This window comes from Microcebus murinus, chromosome 18, assembly GCF_040939455.1.
Source record: "Microcebus murinus isolate Inina chromosome 18, M.murinus_Inina_mat1.0, whole genome shotgun sequence".
Classification (NCBI taxonomy): domain Eukaryota; kingdom Metazoa; phylum Chordata; class Mammalia; order Primates; family Cheirogaleidae; genus Microcebus; species Microcebus murinus.
The window spans coordinates 39,799,483-39,819,183 of NC_134121.1; the positions used below are offsets into that span (position 1 = coordinate 39,799,483).

At 51.9% G+C, this 19,701-nt stretch overlaps 1 protein-coding gene and 2 long non-coding RNA genes across 3 annotated transcripts; 2 read left to right on the forward strand and 1 right to left on the reverse strand.

The window, feature by feature from the left end:
- The first annotated feature begins 2,709 nt into the window (after positions 1–2,709).
- Positions 2,710–12,795, forward strand: LOC142861953 (uncharacterized). The gene is made up of 3 exons (XR_012913078.1): positions 2,710–9,649; positions 9,740–9,827; positions 10,518–12,795. It is a non-coding gene; the product is annotated as an uncharacterized LOC142861953 (long non-coding RNA).
- Positions 12,796–12,804: 9 nt separating this feature from the next.
- Positions 12,805–16,588, forward strand: HOXB3 (homeobox B3). The gene is made up of 2 exons (XM_012766036.3): positions 12,805–13,370; positions 14,214–16,588. The coding sequence occupies exons 1-2, from the start codon at positions 12,923–12,925 to the stop codon at positions 15,062–15,064; spliced, it is 1,299 nt and encodes a 432-aa protein (XP_012621490.2). The 5' UTR covers positions 12,805–12,922; the 3' UTR covers positions 15,065–16,588.
- On the reverse strand, positions 14,332–19,145 carry LOC105872180 (uncharacterized). The gene is made up of 5 exons (XR_001154471.3): positions 18,753–19,145; positions 16,999–17,087; positions 15,481–15,535; positions 15,008–15,058; positions 14,332–14,469 (listed from the first exon to the last, which is right to left on the reverse strand). It is a non-coding gene; the product is annotated as an uncharacterized LOC105872180 (long non-coding RNA).
- Between the last annotated feature and the right edge of the window lie 556 nt (positions 19,146–19,701).

Genomic DNA, 19,701 nt, shown 5'->3' on the forward strand with positions numbered 1-19,701 from the left:
ACAGACGGTGCTTCCCCCATAGAGGAAGGGGAGAGAAAGAGGTGGCCTAATGAGCCAGCCCAGAAGTCATTTCTGGAGACACTCCTAAGTCCTTTGCAAGGCTCAATTCAAATTCGCTTAAGACATGGAGAGTGGCAGTGTGAGAAGACAAAGGGGCTGTGAGAAAGGAACAGAGACAACAGAAATAGTTAGAAAACGCAGAGAGAGAGGGAGAGGGAGAGAGAGAAGAGAAAAACAGAAATAGAGGCAGAAACACAGAGCCTAACCCCCTTGGGGAGCAGGCACAGAAGGAAGCTCCTCCAGACTCCATGCTCTCTATCCTTCTAGTAGCTTTCTTACAGGAAGCTGCCCAAAGCTGAGCCCATCTCAGAAGGACCCTAGAGTAGGCTGTTGGTGGTGCTAAATCAGGTGCGAGGCCGCTGTGATAGGAACTGAAGTGCCAGGGAATGGCCAAGACGTCTTGGATACTTCAGCGTTCACCACCGCCACCATCCGTAACAACCATCCGGACCTCCCAATGCCGAATTCCATCATGGGGGTAGGGCGGGGACTGAGGCCAGTCTGGACACCAGGACCCTAGAATTCTTCCTTGGATTTTCTTCCCTCTGTAGGTTTGGTCTCTTCTTTCTCGAGGGACTGGGAGAAGTTGTTGATCTTCCAGCCACCTATGAGCGTTCACCTCCAATCCACATCGCCTCCCTGAAATCCCCAGCCTTAATCAGCGGTGCTTCCCTTACTAATCTCTTCCCTCCCCCATCTTTCAGGAAAGAAAAGGAAAAAGGAAAAAAGGGAAGAAAGTTCCTACCAGCCTAAGCAGCTTTAGAAAACTCGAGGGAAAATGGACAGTGCAAACTTCTCTCGCCTCTCCAGTCCTTCCCATTGCCCCTCGCCATTGCTGTGCTTCCCCCATTGCGCCCTCCACCCTCCTCTCCCGCCCAGAACTCTCTCCCTTTCCCTCCCTTCTCCGCCGGTCCGACATATGGAACCCATTTCGCTGGTGACATTGAAGAGCCGCCGGTGTGCCCGCCTTCCGCCATGGCGCCCCCGGCGCTCCCCGCGCCGCGCGGTGCCCCTGTCAGTCGCCGCTTCTCTCGCCCGGCGACTTGGCCGCTCTCAAGGCCCGAGCCCAGCTCGGTGCCAGACCGGCCCGCGCTGCCCGCAGTCCCCCGAGGGCCCTTGGCGGAGCGGGAGCTCCGGCTTCTCAGGACGCCCCGAGTGCGGGATCCGCGCGAGCCTGGGCCCCGCGGCCGAGGCGACCGAACAAAGCCGGGGGCGGGGGCGGGGCGGGGGCGGGGTGGGGGCGCGCATCCGGGCCTCTCCCCCAACTCGGCGGGACGCTTCGGGGCTGCTGGGGGTTGAGTGACCGGGATGCGGCCGGCCGCGGTGGCAGCGGCGGCGGCGGCGGAGCCCCAGCCGGGGCCGAGGGTCCGAGGCCTGGCAGTCGGCTCCCGAGCACCCCCTGCGCCCGGCAGCCCGCCGCTGCCCGCGCCCTAGCGGGAGATCGCACAGGTAAGTGTGGGGTGCTGAGCCAGGGTGCCCAGGGTGGGCAGAGAAGGTGGACAGACCCCCGTCTCCTGGCCTCTCTCCTGGGACAGGCCTGGATCCCAATGGAAGACAAAGATGAGAGCAACTTAGAGATGGGGTGGGGGCTGAGAGGGGTAGAGAGACCTGGGGTGCTGGGCAAGCGTGGAGGAATGTGTGGGGTGTGGACAGGATCCGGTTAGGGGATGGGAGAGCTCTCCCTCACGAAGGGTGGTGGATGCTCTGGAGGGTTTTCCAGGGGAGTTGGGAGCTGTGGGTGTTGAGGGAAGTGTGAGGGGCATCTCCTGGGGCCAGTGGGGGTGGGACGGCAGAGTCCTGCTCCCACAGTCCAGCTGCCACTGTGGCCCAACCCTTTAGCACCTAGCGGGTTATTTGAAGCCAAAACTACAAGGGCTTGCGCTGAGGCTGGGTGTTAAGCTGGGAAGCTAGGAGAGGAGGTGATTTATGGCTTCAGAGAAGCTGTGTTTACTCCCTGCCTGCTCTGGAAACCAAAAACCAAACAGAACAGAGGCCTGAGAAGCCCCTCTCCTTGGAGTGGGAGGTGATGCCAGGCTGATGTGCTGAGATTTATTTTCCCAGATGTGGGGAGATAGTGAGAACTGTTGCTTTGCAGGCACCTGGTGTGGTAGGTCTGTGTGAAGTATGAGGCGTGCGCGGGTATGCACACGTGTAGGTGCGTTTGTGTATTGTGTGAGCGCATCTGCACATCCACATGGAGAGGTGCTGCATGTGCCCCCGTCAGGGCTTGTTGGGTGGGTCTGCAGGATCGCTTTGTGAACAGGCATCTTGGGAACACGGAGGGAGACTCCGTGTTCTCTGGTTCTGGTACTGTGGGATGATGTAGCTCTGGACACACTTTGCTGCCCCTTGCCCTGTCCATGAGATAGTGCTCCTTCTTGCCTGTCCTTCCTTTTTCCACAGCCACATGCAGCAGAGCTCACTTGGCCCCCTGCCTCTCTACCCTTTCCTCATATGCTCTCTGCCCACGCAGCCTGATCTTCACTTTGAATTTTTAACTTTGTAGTGGGAAATTGAGGAATTAGTGAGCATGGTTGGGTGGGAAGAGGAGGGGAGAGAAGGAAAAGGCCTGGTGTGATAGGGAAGATCTCAGGAGATCCGTGGTTGGTGGGTGGGTGGGTGGGCCTTGGCAAGCTTGGGTCCCACCATTACTGCTCAAATTCCCCCAAAGTCTCTGCTTAAAAGAGGGGCAAATGAGCACAAAGGCAAATTCAGGGAGGAAGCCATGCAAGGTGATGGGGGTGGGGAGAAAGATATTTTGACTCCTAGATAGTTATTTCCACAGGCCAACTAGTGGCTTTTGCATTTCTGTCCAGACGCCCAGCTTTGCCTGGAAATTGTTTTGCATTAAATTTTCTCAGCCGCAGAATTATCTTTCCTCGCCTCCAGCTAAACTTGCATTTTTCCACCAGACACTTGGGCCCCGCACCAATGAAATCTGAGAGGAAGCGGCTGGGCCCTAAGTGGCCGTAATTTAATTGATTTTATCATAAATCATCAACTTGATGAAGAACCCGAGGTTTCAGTGAAGTAAATTGATATTAATGGGAGTTTCTTGAAATGCAAACTCGCTGCATTGTTGGGGCGTCTTGAGCTGGGAAGGTGGATTACATGTTTCCCAAGAGCAGAGAGCCTGGACCTGGAGCCCAGCATGGCTTTGGGGGTAGGGAAAGCAAGCTTCGAGGGGCAGCTGCTGGCAGACCAATTGCTGTTGGGGGGGGCACGGTAGAGAATGGAACTTTGTTGGGAGGGAGCAGAATCGGGCTCTGTGGACCCTGCTGGCCATCTGGGGAATGCTGGTCTCCAACTGGGGGGGGAGGCAATTGGGGAAGCTGGTAGGTGTGTGGGCAGAGGTGGGGGTCGGGTGAGAAGGCTAGGCTGGTACAATACGTGCATTGATGCCTGGTTAAAAATTGCCAGGTTGAAGGCTTCGTCCTTTAATTATACAAATTAATTATTTACTGCTCAGGTTGCTACATCCCAAAATAACACTTTTATTTGGTGATGAGGGTAGAAAACACCCCTCCCCCATAAAAAAGCAGTAAAACCTAGTGCATGAACCTCTGTGGGGCCGAGGGAGGAGGAGGAATTGGGTTTGTGCTCAGTGGCAGAGTAGGGGTATAAGCACTTAACCTAAGAGTAAATATTCTGCATTTAGTCAAGATGGTGCCTTTATTGTCTAAAGTCAGTTTATTACTGATTATTGTCACTTGCTTTTACATCAGCACATAGAGAATTACTTTCAATCCAAAAAGGGATCTTAGAGATCATTTAGCCCAACCTCTTCCCTCCATATACATGCCTAGGCTTTAGAAAAGGGGACACAGGCTCAAGGAGTGTCCTACCTCATATCACACAGCCAACCTGGGCTGCCTAGAATACAAGCCTGTCAACTCCCAGGCCTATCCCAAGTATGACTCTAGACAAATCACTTCCTCATTCTGGGCCTCACTTTCCTTGTCTGTAAAAATGGCAGAGTTGGAATGGACACTCCTTGTGTTCTCCCCATTTCTGAAATTAGGTGCCATCTATGTATCTATCCTCTGTGGGACAGTGCTTGGGAGCAGCTCCCTTGCATGTCCTGGAGTTCTGTGGGCATCTGGGTATAGGTTACTGCATACTTATTGGTAATATTCAGAGAATTTGTATCTGCTTCCACCAGTGGACGGTTACTCAGACTAGCTCCAGGAAGTCCATTGGAATCTGGGCTATTCTTCCTCCTGAAAGTGTCCTTACTCTCAGCTGAGGAAGAACATAGTGAAGAGCAGTGGAACTAGAAGGCTAGCTAGTCGGGATTGGCATTTGGAGAGGGGCTAAGGAAGGAGGGGCTGGGTCCCACTGAGCAAGGCCCTTTCCCTGCCAGGCACTAGGTTAAGGCTGGAATCATTCAGGATATGGCTTTTGAGGTGCTTCCTACCCAAGCCCAGGGACTGAATTGTGGTTTCAGAGTTTAGATTCTATGACAATGGATACCACCTCCCCAGCCTCACTCTGGTCCCTGGGCCTTTGGGCCCTCTCTTCCTGGGAGGAGGCACACACAGGGTACCACAGCACTCTACTAGGTCTCCTTGAGGCAGCCAGGACAGCAGGCCTGGATGGTGGAAGATGCCCCACTCTCTTCTTGCTCTAATTTTTCATCTCTTCCCCCAACTGAAGGAAGATAAAATTAGAAAGAAGTGGTGGCTTCTCAGGTCCATGGTTGTGAGAGGGGAAATTTCTTGTAGGATTAGGGATATGAGGAGGCCAGCAGGGTAGGGAAGGTTTCCAGGCTGCCACTGGGAAGTGTGGTTTGAGATATGAAATCTAGGGGAGGAGCAAAGTGGGAAGAGATGGGAAACAACCTCATCTTTGGAGCTCTGAAAACCTCAGTCTCTGGCCAGATAAAGTCCCTAACGTCTAGCCCCAAACACTATTTTGGGAGAGAAAAAAAAAAACAAACAAAAGGCTTGGCAGGCCCAGACTCTGGTCCTATTCCATTCTGACTTTGGAGTTTTATATTTAGAGGCAATTTGGAAGGCCTTCCACTGATTGGTCATTAATCCAGTGAGTTATTGTCTGCTAAAGAGAGGTCACTAGGAGAGAGACATCCAATCTGTCAGAAGAGATCCGCGCAGCCACTGGCAGCGGACTGGGCCCCTGCTCCTCTCTTCCCTGCTGCTCCCTCCTTTCCCCAGCACTCCTACCCCTCAAGTGTCTAAGATTCGCAGTCTCACTCCCTCTGCCTTCTTCACTCTGCCCACCTTTGTCTCAACATTCGCTGGGGGAGGGGTTTGTCAGTCCAAGACTGTTTCTAAATGAGGTGGAAGCCCTGATTCAGAATGGGAGGTATCGCCACCAAGGAGCCTGCCTTGCTCATGGCTCCCAGCTTCTCTCACCGCACTGCCCTCCCCTCATTACGATGTTCAGGCTGCCTCCGTGGTCACAGTAGACTTTGCAGACCCTCTTGGCCGCCCTGTTTGTTCCTGCTTCCCCCTCTAATGCTTAGCCAGGAAGAGAGCGGCATCCCCACGCCGGTGGTGAGGAAAGTACAGCTTGGATATTTCTTCTCCCGCCCTAGGCCTTTTTATTCTTTGGATCCCCAAACTGCTGAGCAGGGGCTACACGGGCTTCTGCGGAGGTGCAGAGATCAGCTCCTGCCCGGCGCCCCTTTGTTCCCTCTGGCTCTGGCCTATCAGAGAGTTGGTGATCAGGGAGCCAAATGCCAAGAGCCTTCTTCATTAGCAAGTCCCTTTTACAACCCCCAGCTTTGATATCTTTATTAATCCTAACAAGGAGACCAGTGTGTGTGAACTTTACACCACTCTGCTGCAGTCACAAAGTTGGGCAGTGAAGCTGGAAAAGTGTGGGACCGGGAACCCCGACAGGGTCAGAAAGACCTATCACTAAACACCTTGTTCTCAGGTCCCCATTTTCCCAGGTCCCAGGTCCCCAGCGACCAGTAGGCCAGGCGAATTTTTTGTTGTTTGAGCTAGGGGTGGGATCCTTGGCTGCCCCAAGGCTGAGATCAGAAATCACTTTTAAAGGAGCCAGCCAGTTTGCCCTTATTAAGAGAATTTTCGTTTGCCTGTTGTTGGATTTTTGGGGGAGAGAAACAGGCGTGCTTCCACCACCAAGGTCCAGAAGGGTGGTGGCCAGTGATTGCTTAGGGGGGTTTAAAGTGCTCCTTGTCCCCTGGTACTGGGTACCCAGTAGAGGTGGGACAGGGGAATGACAGAGAGATTGTTCTGGCTCTATGGAAATGGAAGAGGAAAGGATGTCTATAAAGAGGGACATTTCCTGTATCTTTACTCTTATTATTATTTTTGCCTTTATTACTTTACGATAGTGTCTCTTAATTTTTCTCATTTTTTTTTCTTTTTCGATTTCTCTCTCCCCTCTCCTTCTCTCTCTCTCATACACACACACATACACACTCAAACACACACACAGAATTGCCCAAGTTTCCCTCCTTGAATCCAGAAAGAAATTGTTTTCTCTTCTCTCTCTACCAGTCTGTCCCGTAGTCATGACTTCACTGTCAGGGATGACAAACCCTTCTCCACCCTCCCTTCTTTTCCCAGACCCCCCCCAAATCTTCTCTAAGACCCCTCTGGTGTCCCCCATTACAAGTTCCCAGCCCAAGCTCCTCACTACCCCAACTCTCCCCTGGAGTTTGAAAAGCCCCTAGCCTGCAGCACCTTAAACGAAATGGGGGCCTTGGGGGTGCCTGTTCGACTATCTGCCCTCCAGCCTCCCAGCCCCAGTCTGGGGTAACTTGCCTCCTGGCCAGAACCCTCTGAGAAAGGGTGAAAAAAGGCAAGAAAGAAACCAAACTGGGATCTAACTGCTTACGAAGCATTACAAATGGGCTCTGTTGTCCAGAATTAAGAAGCCCCCACTCCATCTCCTACCGCATTTGTGGGTGCATGTCCTCTGAAATTTTTTCCAGGTTCGTTTCCTTGCTCCCCAGTCTTCTTTTTCACTCCCACCCACTATACCCCACCACCTTGTGTAGCCAGAGGGACCACAAAGGATTGAGGAGGTTTGGGGAGAGGAGGGGTTGTCGCTGTCTCTGGAACACTCCTCTACCCCCCGGCTTAGTTCCAGGCCTGCTTCACTTCTCGCTTCTTCTCCGAAGTCCCGTCTCTTCTTGCAGGCCCCACAGCTGGCTGGGTTTCCTCCAGCTCTCTTTTTATTCCTCAAGGCAAAGCTGCACAGTCCCACAAGCAATCAGGTTCTCCTTTTATCTCAATTTCACAATGACCTTCTCTAGCCAGTGGTAGTATCAGCTAGGGGAACTGGAGGGTCTGAGGTGTACAGTCTTGATGTTTTTATTTTGAGGAGTGAGAGAAAAAAACCCCAAAGGTGCTGGTTCCCTTAAGCCTCTGGAAGCCTCTTTGGCCCAAGTTCCTGACCCACTAGGCCTAAAGTTACATGGGGTCTACCCTGTAAGTCTCCAGTCAGGGTCGGCTAGAGATCTCAGGACAGACTTCTTGCAGTCACATACTCAATGGCCCTAACTGGTCTCTTTGAGGGTCCTGGTTTCAGCCCCAGCATTGGGTCTGGCTTTCTTTTCTTGATACTATTAATAAACCCAGAAAAATGGCTCACACCTTCCCTCCTCACCTTATCTCCCCACTTGCCGGTGACCAACTCTTTAGGCAGGAGATAGGATCCTCAGGACATCGCAGCCTGAGGCTATGCATATGGCTTCTATCGCTGAAGGCCACAGGTTCCCCCTGTTTCGGAGGGCCCCTGGAAACTGGCTGCTTCACCTCACCTGGCCTCACTTAGCTGGCCTGGAAGAAATGGGGGCCAGAGGCCTGGGACCACTCCCTTTCTCATCCCAAAGCAGAGCCTCTGAGTGGGGAGTGAGAGGGTGTGAGGGAAGCTTTGCCAGACCGCAGCCATCCTCTTCTGCAGGGGAGACAATAGCTGGAAACCATCTCTCACCTTTGTTTTCCCCAGTCCCATCATCTCTCCTGGAGCATCCAGATGGGAGGAGGCAAAAGCCAAGTATTCTAAGGAGGAAATCACAGGGTAGTGGCTGGCTCTGTCTACATGAAGTTAAGAGAAACAGTTTTCCAAGCTGCCTTTGTAGAAAAGAGACACTTTCTGCCTTCTGTTTTATCTCCTAAGCTCGGAGTCAGCAGTTAGGCAGAGTTGCAAACACTTCTGCTTTCGGAAGAAATGTCCTGGTGCTCTTTTTGTCTTTTTCCTCCCATCCAGTGGCTTTTCCCCACCCCCATCCCAAATCTGCAGACACCTACATTCTTGGCTCCTTTCTTCCTCCTACAGGCCTCCTCCTTGCCTTTTTCTGCCCTGCTCAAATACACCCTAAGAACACTTTAGCTTTTGTGGCCTTCCTCACTTGTGCCAAGAGTCATAAATCTTGCAGAGCAGAGAGAAACAAACAGGTTTGTTCTGGATAATAATAATAATAACGATAATAACAACTATCCTCCTTCTCTTCTGCCAGTGCATTTAAAATTAATCCATTCTGCTAGTTCTTCTCATCTTCTTAGAAGCACAAATATCCTTGTCGCCTCTTAGTCCCTCATGCCTATCCGGAGGTGAGAATCTTAACAGAAACTTCTCCATAAAGTTCTTACAGCCCCTCTACTGCCAGCCAGTCTGGAGCTCAAGCTAAACACAGGGTCCTCCTTTTGTCACCCTTTTCCCAACCCTCCTTCCCCTGCAAGATGTTCTGGTTTTTTTAAATCATCACTCACCGCTTGTTGTCTGTTCTAAAAAAAAAAAAAAAAAAAGGTCTGGCCTTCCCTCTCCCTTGGTTAGAGATTGGGCCTGGAGATTTGCGGGAGAGAGAAGGAATAGAGGAGAGCGTGTGGAAGAGAGAAGCAGCAGAGGCTGGAGACTCCGGAGGAGGGAGACAGCGAGAGAGGCGGAAGACCCAGCCACCAGTCCCGGAGGAGTGAAACTACTTAAAAAAAAAAAGTCCTAGTGCTCCAACCGCGAATGAGCTCAGAGGGGCACTCAGCACCCCCACCCCTAGGCGAGGCCTGCCTCTACTCGGCCTCCCAGTGCTACTTCTCAAATTAGCATAATGCTTCACCAGTGGGGCGTGGGGGGAGCTGTGAACTTCACTGGCCTTCCTTGCCTCTGCTCTTCCTCTCCGTCCCCCCAATATCAATTTAAAATTTAACCTGTTCTTTAAAAAAAAACCACTCTCCACTTTCTTTCCTTTTCACTCTTTGGGGGGGGGGTATTTTAAAATTCCCCCCTCCCCCTTCACCACCACCACCTTCCCTTCTTATCAGGCATCTAAGCTTGCTAAAGGGGGAGAGGTGGGGATGTGTGTGAGCTTGTGTGTGAGTGAGTGAGTGTGTGTGTGTCTGTGTGGTTTTTTTTTTCCCTGTGCAAAAGCAGAGGCCATTGTTACGGAGAGTAGGGCGTACCAGTCTTATAGGGCAACCACACTGTGGCGGCTTGGCCATGCTGGAGCCCGGAGCTGGATTCTCGGCGAGCTGAGCCGCCCGGGCACCTTTCGGTCTTCTGTTTTTTTCCCCGGCTCCCCCACCCCCTCCCTCCTGCGCACCCCCGCTCCTAAGCCGAGTGAATTGAAGCGGACGCCGCGCGGCTCCTCTGGCCGGTCTGCCCCTCGGGCTCCCCAGCCGGGGTGGCTTTGGGGGGGGGGCGACGCAGCTTTAAACAGTGGTCTTTTTTTTCCTTTGCCTTCAAGGAGGGGAGATTTCTCGCCTGCCGCTCGCGCTGGGGCTCGATGTGAATATATATTATGTCTGCCTGTTCTCCCCTCGTCGGTGGCTAAGGTAAGCTGGACTGAAATAGGCTATCAGTTTGTGAATGGCGGAGAGTATGTCTCAATGATTTATGGCCCATATGACTCCAATCTCGGTTCAAGAAGAGTTCACAAGCTTTAAGCTTCCTTCCACGCAGCGACTCTCTCTCTCTCTCTCTCTCCCCCTCTCTCTCTCCCTCTCTCCCTCCCTCCCTCCGTCTCTCTCTCTCTCTCTCTCTCTCTTCCCCCCTCTCTTCTTGTTTCTCTCCTTTTCTCCTCTTTTCTTTCAGCAGCCAGACCCAGGGCTGAATTTTCCCCGGCTGCTAAGAAGAGACTAACCTTTCTCTCTCTTCCTTTCTTGTTCTTTTATTTTTCTTCCTTCCATTAATTTAAGTCCTGGAAGGTGGCCTATCCCCTCTCCCGGGGCTTCCCCAGCTATTGTTACCCTCCCTTACTTTCCCCGGGGTGTGCCTGGAAAGGTGGGATTCTTGGGGGCTCACCTCCCTTCTCCAGCGAGACCCTTGGGGGAAGCCGGGAGCCACGGTCTCCCTCCCTCCCTCCCTCCCTCCCGAGGAGCCATATGGAGCCTGAATTTTTCCAACATGGAGGCAAGGGAAATAGATATGTTTGGCTTGGTAGAGCTGTTCCCCACCCCCTCTTGTCCTGGATCCCAGATCTCGGATCCTCTCGGCACCTTTCCCTCTTCCCACTGTCCCGTCAGCCAGGCCTCGGCGCCCTCCAGCCCGGAGCCCTGCAGAGCAAAGTCCGGAAGCGGAGTTGCTAAGGCGCCTTTTAATTCGGTTACCTCCAGCGCCCAAACTTGCTGCTGCCTGCGGGGCTCGGCCCTCCCTGGGCCCGGTGTGCTTGGAACCTGCGCTGATAACTGTTTTGGTGTCCTGATCGCTTTCTCTTCGCCTCTTTGGGCCAGCGTAGTAGGCTGGTAGCTCATCGCCAGCAACCGTGGCAGCAGCGGCCGCCGAGACAGCCCGGCGGCGGCAGCCCGGGGCTACCCGGGTGCACGAGCCTTCCCGGCCCTGTCTCACCGCCGGCGGAGTCTCCATTCTTTCCTCTTGAGTCTCTGGCTCCTTCGCTTCCCACACTCGCCTGGCCTCGGTCCTGCGACGGTTTGGGGTTTATTGCAGGGGGAGCGACAGGAATTTCGGCCCCAGGCGTCTAGTCAAATTATTGTTTTATTATTATTACTATCACCACCACCACCATCATCATTATTATTGCTGTAACAATCATTTAGACTAAATAAAGCTAGGGCCCAGCCAGACAACCCCCGCCAACGTTTTTATTTCATTCTCTTTATCTATTAATAACAAACTCAACTGATGCCTGTTAATTAATTCCCCCTTCAGCCAGGGCTGCTTCGAAGCTAATTTTGGTTAAATCATCAGAGGCTAATGGTAATAATAATAAAGGGATTGGGTCAGCCTGGTCAATTGAACTCCGGTTCTCCCTGGAAGGACCTGCTGCTTTGCAGACCCATGTGTATTTCCAGAAACCAATCGGAACTCAGTGCTACACCGGCTCCCTTTTGAGTATAAATCTGTGCCACTAAGAAGGGGATTTATGTGTGGGAGGGACTTCCTTCACCTGCACTCCTTTTATTTTCCTATTTTTAGTTTTCTTTGGAGTTGACCAGCTGGGCTGAATGAGATTTAAGTTTTTCCAACACATGTCAGAAGAGAGGGTCGGTATGGAGGTTTTATGAAAAGTGGTTCTGAGGGCTTGGGGGAGACAGGGAAAAAAAATGCAGTCAGAAGTTTTAGAACAAACAAAATTGTATGATAGCTTGATTCTTTATTTTTCTGGCACACTTTTAAAAGGCTGTATTTAAATAGTGATGGTATTTTATTTTTTGCCTTGGGGAACCTCAGTCAACAAGGGTACCCCCTCTATTTCCAACCTAGAGAACAATATTGTTCAAATTGCTTTGTTGTTTTTTTCCCCTCTTGGGAATAAGTTTCTCTTTTAGAAAGCGCTTTTCCCATTTTGGTAGAAAAGTCCAGCAGTTATGCAATTTTTTCTTCTTTTCTTTTGGAGAAATCAAAAGACTGTCAAGGAAAGGGTGGGAAAAAATTGTCTGATGAAAAAGGAAGAAAGGTAAGGAGAGAGACCTAGGCCAAATGGTCACAGCACCAACTGGCCTGGTTTGGAAAATAGCAACAATTGTGCTCCATTTGGGGGGGGCATGGAGACCCTGGCTGCCCGGTCCCAGGCTTCGCTGGGCAGCTCCGACTGGAGGTGGAGATACCTGCAGCAGGGACATGGTCGGGTGAGGCTGGGTTCAGCTGACTCTGGAGGTTAAAAATGTTGAGGAAGTTTGTAGGTCAGGCTGTTGCTGTCCTTTGGCGGGGAGAGGATACCTCACAGAAGATTCCTTGCTGAACTTGTTTATCCCTCTTGTCTTTTTCTGAGATCCTTTGGTTTTCCTCCAGGCTAGACTTTGCTTGGATGAGAGACCTAAACAGACATGGAGGGAGGCAAAGGCAGGAGGAGGAGAAGCTTCTCAGCTCAGAAGGGGGTGTAGATGACGCTTCTATTTTGGCGTCTCCTAGTGCCCCTCCCTTGAACCACTCTATCCCAGTGTTGAGGGGGGAGGTAAGGAGAGGGAGGAGGTGAGGTCAGGGGCTAGTGCACAGACATAGGAGAGAAGCAATGGCCCTTGCAGTAGTAGGGTTCTATAGCTAGGTAGTCCCCAAAGGAGTGCAGTCCTTATTTTTTAAGTGGAAATGAAAACTGGTGGGCTTTTTTTCTTGAAAATTAAAGCTTTGAAATAAGAAAAATCCATTTCAGGTCAGGGACCTGGCCTCAGCATCTGCTCTGTAGATGCTGGGGAGTAGAGGAGAGGAGAAAAAAAAAAACCAACCCTATTGATGTCAGTTCCCTTTTCAGTTCCTAAGATGGATTCGAGCGGAGCCCCAGTCCTCTTCTCCCCCTTGTGTCTCTTCTCTCGCCCCGCAGGTCAGCCGCTTGGAACGTACCCGGGAGGAGGGGGGCAGAGAGGGGAGGGAGGGGGGTCCGGCTTGTCACGTGACCCCCAGGGGTGCCAATGTCCGATCCTGAGGGTATCAGGCCCTTGCAAGTTGCCACCCACTGCCCGGGCCTCGCCCAGCGATGCAGAAAGCCACCTACTACGACAACGCCGCAGCTGCGCTCTTCGGAGGCTACTCCTCGTACCCCGGCAGCAATGGCTTCGGCTACGACGGTCCCCCCCAACCCCCCTTTCAGGCCGCCACGCACCTGGAGGGCGACTACCAGCGCTCAGCATGCTCCCTGCAGTCCCTGGGCAACGCCGCCCCTCATGCCAAGAGCAAGGAGCTCAACGGCAGCTGCATGAGGCCCAGCCTGGCCCCGGAGCCCCTGCCCGCCCCGCCGGGCTCACCCCCGCCCAGCGCTGCACCTACCAGTACCACTAGCAACAGCAATAATGGGGGCGGACCCGGCAAAAGCGGTCCCCCCAAGTGCGGTCCCGGCTCCAACTCCACCCTCACCAAACAGATATTCCCCTGGATGAAAGAGTCGAGGCAAACGTCCAAGCTGAAAAACAGCTCCCCCGGCACAGGTACCAGCTCTCTGCCTTCCTCTCATCAGCTTTTGTCCAGGCCAGGAATGTCACTGTTATTCTAGCACCCAGCCCCTAGGCGCCCAAGAGGCGGCCTGGGAACAATATTAGGAGGTGGCAGCGCATTTTTGGTACCCCCATCCCCTGATGGCCCCTGACCCCGCCAACACCCCCTCCCTCCAGCCACCCTCCACCAGAGCTTCTGTGAGCTCCAGAAGGCAAGGTGCTGGGCCTGAGACCTTCCCAGGGCCGCAGAGCCAAAAGGAGCTGCTGGGAGGATGCAGAGTCGTCAAGGATTGATTATTATTAAGTATGATTACTGTGGGTATTAATCACAATCGCTCTGGCGTCCCAGGTCCGGCCTCCAGGCACGGCAGCCTCTTAGCTCCACATTTCTGGGTCCTGCCCACGAGTGTCCAGATTCCCCCAAGTGTTCTCCTCAGTCACCTACCCTGTCCACAGGATGGGACAGAGTAGGGGTAATGTCTTCCCAGACATGAAATTGGGGATAAGGGGAAGGAAGCGCGCACGTGAAAATCCAGCCCTAAATAAATGGCCATGCGGCTCTGTCTGCGTGACATGATCAAATTTTCATAAGCTGGGGCAGCGAGAGGAGAACAGGTCTCTTAATAAATGCCACTATTATAGAGTGTCCGCTAATGCGACGGGCGGTGGGGGGGGGGGCTAGTGAGGAGGAGGCGGGGACGCGAAGGGGAGGGCAGCGGGGGCTCTGAGTCCAGGCCTGGATTTATTAAGAAACGATGCATTCAATTTCGGCGTGTTCAGTAATTATCTTTTATTTCATTTTCTCCTCTTCCCACCCCTCCTCCCCCTCGGATCCAGCAGAGGGCTGCGGCGGTGGCGGCGGCGGAGGAGGCGGCGGCGGCGGCAGTGCGGGCGGCGGCGGGGGCAGCAGCGGCGGCGGGGGAGGGGACAAGAGCCCCCCGGGGTCGGCGGCGTCCAAGCGGGCGCGGACAGCGTACACAAGCGCGCAGCTGGTGGAGCTGGAGAAGGAGTTCCACTTCAACCGCTACCTGTGCCGGCCTCGCCGCGTGGAGATGGCCAACCTGCTGAATCTCAGCGAGCGGCAGATCAAGATCTGGTTCCAGAACCGGCGCATGAAATACAAGAAGGACCAGAAGGCCAAGGGGCTGGCCTCGTCGTCTGGGGGCCCTTCTCCAGCCGGCAGCCCCCCGCAACCCATGCAGTCCACGGCCGGCTTCATGAACGCCTTACATTCCATGACGCCTAGCTACGAGAGCCCGTCCCCGCCCGCCTTCGGCAAAGCCCACCAGAATGCCTACGCGCTGCCCTCCAACTATCAGCCCCCTCTCAAGGGCTGCGGTGCCCCCCAGAAGTACCCCCCGACCCCGGCGCCAGATTATGAGCCCCACGTCCTCCAAGCCAACGGGGGCGCCTACGGGACGCCCACCATGCAGGGCAGCCCGGTGTATGTGGGCGGGGGCGGCTACGCGGATGCGCTGCCGCCCCCTGCCGGCCCCTCCCTCTATGGCCTCAACCACCTTTCCCACCATCCTTCGGGGAACCTGGACTACAATGGGGCACCCCCTATGGCCCCCACCCAGCACCACGGACCCTGCGACCCCCACCCCACCTACACAGACCTCTCCTCTCACCATGCGCCTCCTCCTCAGGGTAGAATCCAAGAAGCGCCCAAATTAACACACCTGTGATGTTAAAGGGAGGGCGGAGGAGCGAGGTCAAGGGCGAGGGAGGGGGGTGGTGAGGAAGAAGAAGAGCAGAGCTGTGGAGCTCCAAGGGCAGCCGGGAGATCTCAAAGAGGCCAGGGAGGTGGTAGCCAGGCTTCCTGGGCAGAACCGGCCTGCAGCTCCTTCCCCTCCCCCTCCCCCTGGCCTGAGAGGTTGCTTTTAAATCCTCCACCCCTAGTTCCATCTGCCTGCCAACCCATCAGAAAGGAATCCACAGCAGATTGGAGATGACCCCATCAACCCCAGGGCTCCAGCACTACCAAGTTGGAATTCTACCCATGGGAGTAGGGTAGAGGAAGACGAAGTAGAAAAACAAGGCAGAGAAGCACAGTTTTAAAAACAGACAAGATGGCTAGGCCATCACTAACCAATCAACTTACCTTCCATCTCTGCGGGTAATTCCCCCAAATCTTAATTTTTTTTCCTGTCAATTCTCTTTGAAAAACAAGAAAACACATTTCAAATCCAAGGGCACAAAGCACGTTCCCCTTCCACTTCCCTGAAACCTCAAATTTCCTCCCATCTATTTCAAGTTTATTGGGGTACCTTCTCCATTTCTAGCCCCATGTTTTTCCGCTCTAGGACATTCATATCTATACCACACACCCATGGATTACAGTTGTTAGAGGGCTCAGGGATGGCAAGAGATCCTGAAAGTCAGAGCTGCCTATTTCATTATATATATATATATATATATATATATATATATATATATATATATATTCTTTTAAGGAAAAGTTAGGAGGCTAGGGCAGGCAAGTTGTCAAGACTGAAGGTTTGCCCATTCTGCTGCCTCTGTCTCAGCTCCAGGTCCATCCCCCTCTCTCCCCGGAAAGCAGTCAGAGACACGAGGTTCTACACTTTTCTTTTCTTCTGTTGCTCTCTTGACTTAACGTGAAAACAGGGTATATTTGAACAAACTGTCTGTCCCAGGCAGGAGCTGCAGCTGGGCTTATGTGCCTTGCTCAACCTCCTGACAGGACACTTTTGTTGCACTTAGAGTTTACATTTTAATGGATATAAAAACAACTGTGAGAGATGCCTGGGCCTGCAGAAGTCCAGCATCGCTCAAAAAGCGTGTGTTCTAGTGAACATTTTCATATATATTTATTGGTTATAGCCTGTTAAAATATTTTCTTTTTGTATTATTTATCCCCCTACATTATGTATTTATATGAGGGAAAAAAGGAAAAAATTGTACTTTTTTAGTATTTACTTGTTATAAAGGACATTGTGTTTCCTGTCATGTAAAACCAGCTATTTTAGTTATTATTGTACTCTAGAAAAGAGCTGTAGATTTATGTTAAACTCGTACTTATGAGCAATTGTAATTAGTTCTTAAAGGCATGAACTCAGCTCCTAATTGTCACTGTATAGTCCTGAATTTGTAGAATTAGAGTTAATTCCCTCTTGGAACTTTCTTTGTTCTTCTGTAGTTACTTTTTTCCTTACCTAAAAGGGTTGTCTGTCAAACAATTCTTGAATAAACTTTCTGTTATCAATTTTATCTTGTCCTGGTGGTCCAATTTAGATAGCAGAGCAAGGCTGCTGACTGCCCAATCTCCCTCAAGGGAAGAAAGACTAGGACTTGGAAGACCCTTTCCAGGCCTTTTTGTCCAGTGCTCAGGCTCCTATCTCCCCCTTTATGTGTCTCAGGTTTGAATCCTGTTTTCTCACTTATTATGATCCTGGAACATTCTGCCAACTTCTTTGGCTAAGCTTTAAGTAACAAGTTGAGGGGATAGGGGACCCCAGCGCTCTCTGTAGGTCTTTCTATTTGGACTCTATGCCTTTCCATTTTTTTCATTCATTGACCTTTTGTCTGCTCCCTCCTTTGGGCACAACCTCCTCGCAACCCCACCACCACCACCACCACCGCCAAAAATCTGGCTGATTACTGTTTCTTCCTCGCAACCTCAACTTCACAGTCCTCTTCCGGAGCTACAAAGAAGTAGTCACGTGACCTGAAGCCCAACGACCATTGGGTCTAAAATGAAAACAAAGGAAAATGATTAATCTAAAAAAAAAAAAAAATCTGAGGCCTAGACTTCTCAGGTCAAACTTTAAAACTAAAGGGAAATTAAATCACTAAATAAAACTCCGGGCGGAGGAGGAGGAGGCACGTGTTTGATTTCCCCTGCCGGAGAAAGGGGAGAGGAGGGTGGGAGAAAGCTGTTGGATCCAGGCGTAAATAAAGTGATCCCCAGGCTAATGAGCAGCTCTTCCACCATCCTTGGGAAAACTTCATTTCTTAGTCGTGGTTCCATAAAAGTTTTATCACATTGGAGCGAGGATAGAGAGGGTCTGTCAAAGATGAAATGTCACCGCCGCGTCGCTGGAGCCGATAAGAGCCAGGAGACAGGGCGGCTGAAATATGGAGCTAATTCGTTGAAAGAGAAGCGATGGCTGCTTGCTGAAGAGTTGCATAATTCTAATTGTAAGCGATGCGCCGCATTGCTTAATTAGGAGCATATATTTGGTGGTAGAGTTGTGGGGGTGGGGGGGGGACAGTGAGAATCATTCCAGGCCCTCAGCCTAAAGCAAGGGTTGATTTTCATTTTTATGTTGCATCCTGGCAGTCCAAGGTTAGTAATTATAGGCTTTATGCAACAATAAATAACAATAAAAAAGCAACCTGAATTCTACACCCCCCCGCCCCCCCCCCACCGCCACCAAGTAGGATTTTAACTGGACTCAGCTCATCCAAGCAGCAAGCAATTTAGCACTGGGTCAGGCTATAATTTAAAGGCATAAGAGCGTGCAAAGTTTGATTGAGATCAAATAACGCTCAAGGGTTTTTCTTTCTTTCCTTCTTTCTTTCTTTCCTTCTCTTCCTCTTCCCTGAATAAAATTTTCTGAATGATGTAACTAGATGAAGCGCCATGTTTGGCTCTGGGGGTGGCTTGGGTTGCTTATTTATCTAGGGGGAGAGATGCAGGCCAAGAGAGAGAATTTAGCTTGAGTTTGAAAAACAGAGCTTTGGCTTGAAGCTGGAATTGCAAACAAGAAAAATAAGAGCCGACTTGGCTTGGTGTTCCCTACCCTTCTCTCTGGGAGATTGCAAGCTCTCAGCTAAAGAAGTCAAATACATGGGTAAAATATCTGTGCTGCAAGATTCACAGCACGACGGGGGGCGGAGGAGGGATGTTTCTGGCGAGGAAGGCTCTCTTGGCCCCTTTTAACACCCAAGTTTTCCGCTGTTCGCTAATCTGGCCGTAAAATCTGTCAGCGAGGGTTAGAGAGAGCTGTATTTCCTGCAGGACAGTCTCAGGGCCAGAGTTGCCGAGAGAAGCGCAGGATCCTGCAGCCAGCTGGAGAGGCTGTTACTGAACTTCCAGGGGGTGGCCAGAGGGAGAACCCTCTCTTAGGCCTCCCTGCACAACTTCCAGACAGCTACTATTTGGATTCTTCTGTGCCCACCCCCATCCACATCTCCAAATGGCAAAAATTGTTTTCTTTAGACGCGAGTTGAACACAACCGTCTCTGGCCAGCTTGCCCACGTCAGAGCAGCTCTTTCTGTTCTGAGCCCTCCAGAGCCTGCCTCCCCTTGTCCCTATAGCCCCCACCTCCAACTCCCCTTTTTCCAGCCCACTACCCTCCACCCCCACCCTTCTACTGGAGACTTCTCTGCCCTTCTTTTTAAATACTCACCACCACCCACGCCGCCGATGTTACATTGACAGAAAGTTTCTAGTTCCAGCTCCCGGCTGAGTTGCCATTTCTCTGCTAACCAGCCTGCTCCTCCTGGCTGGGCAGCAGAGAGTGAGGAGGGGGAGGGGAGGCCAGAGCCGTGGGAGTTCTCCAGGCAAACTTTCCACCCAACTTAGCGTCTTCCCTCTGTCCCCATTTCCCATCTGTTTCCCAGCTCTCCCAGAATCACCTTTCTCTTTTGCCCCCGCCCCCCCCCAGGCCTTTTTAAGGGATGTGAAATTTTGGCTGTTCCCTCTGCTTTCCCAAAGAGCAAAATTCTTTGATGCAATCGGAGAGAGCTGTCAGGGGGCTAAGATTGATCGCCTCATCTCCTCTCTGTCCCTCTGACCCACTTATTTAAAAATCTTCCCCCAGATCGACTTTTCATTTTCTGCTTTGAGGCCTAGTTTCCCACCAATTGCTTGGGGCTCTGAGTCTTGTGCCCCCTCCCTCTAGAAAATTACAACACTCTCTAAAGTTCAGACGATCTTGGGTCCCTCAAAATAAAATAAATTTTAAAAAACATTTTCCCCAGGGGCCAGAAATGGCATATCATCTCAGTGGTCATTACTACCACCCCCTCCATCTTCAGGGAATTCTTTTGTCAGGGATTTGATTTTTTTTTTTCTAACTAGCACAATGGCAAACATGGGCTTTGTACTGGGGGAAAAGCTCCCCACCTCTGCCCCCAACACACACACAAATTGACCTGAGCTTTGAGAGTGCTCTAAGTTAAATCAGTAGCTACCTTGCTCATGCTTTCAGTGGGTACATATGCATCTTAGACCCTGCCTGTTTGAAGGGGGGTGTCATAGAGAAGTGTGGATGCCACAAGTGAGGAAGGCAGGTGAATATAAGGGGCAGGGGCAGTGCTGTAAACACTGGGCAGAAAAGGGAGCCCAGGTCACAC

Excerpts from the sequence above, each read along its gene's own strand:
- HOXB3 (XM_012766036.3), top strand. The coding sequence starts at position 12,923 with ATGCAGAAAGCCACCTACTACGACAACGCCGCAGCTGCGCTCTTCGGA. Across the intron at positions 13,371-14,213 it reads AAACAGCTCCCCCGGCACAG|CAGAGGGCTGCGGCGGTGGC; the intron begins GTACCAGCTCTC and ends CCTCGGATCCAG.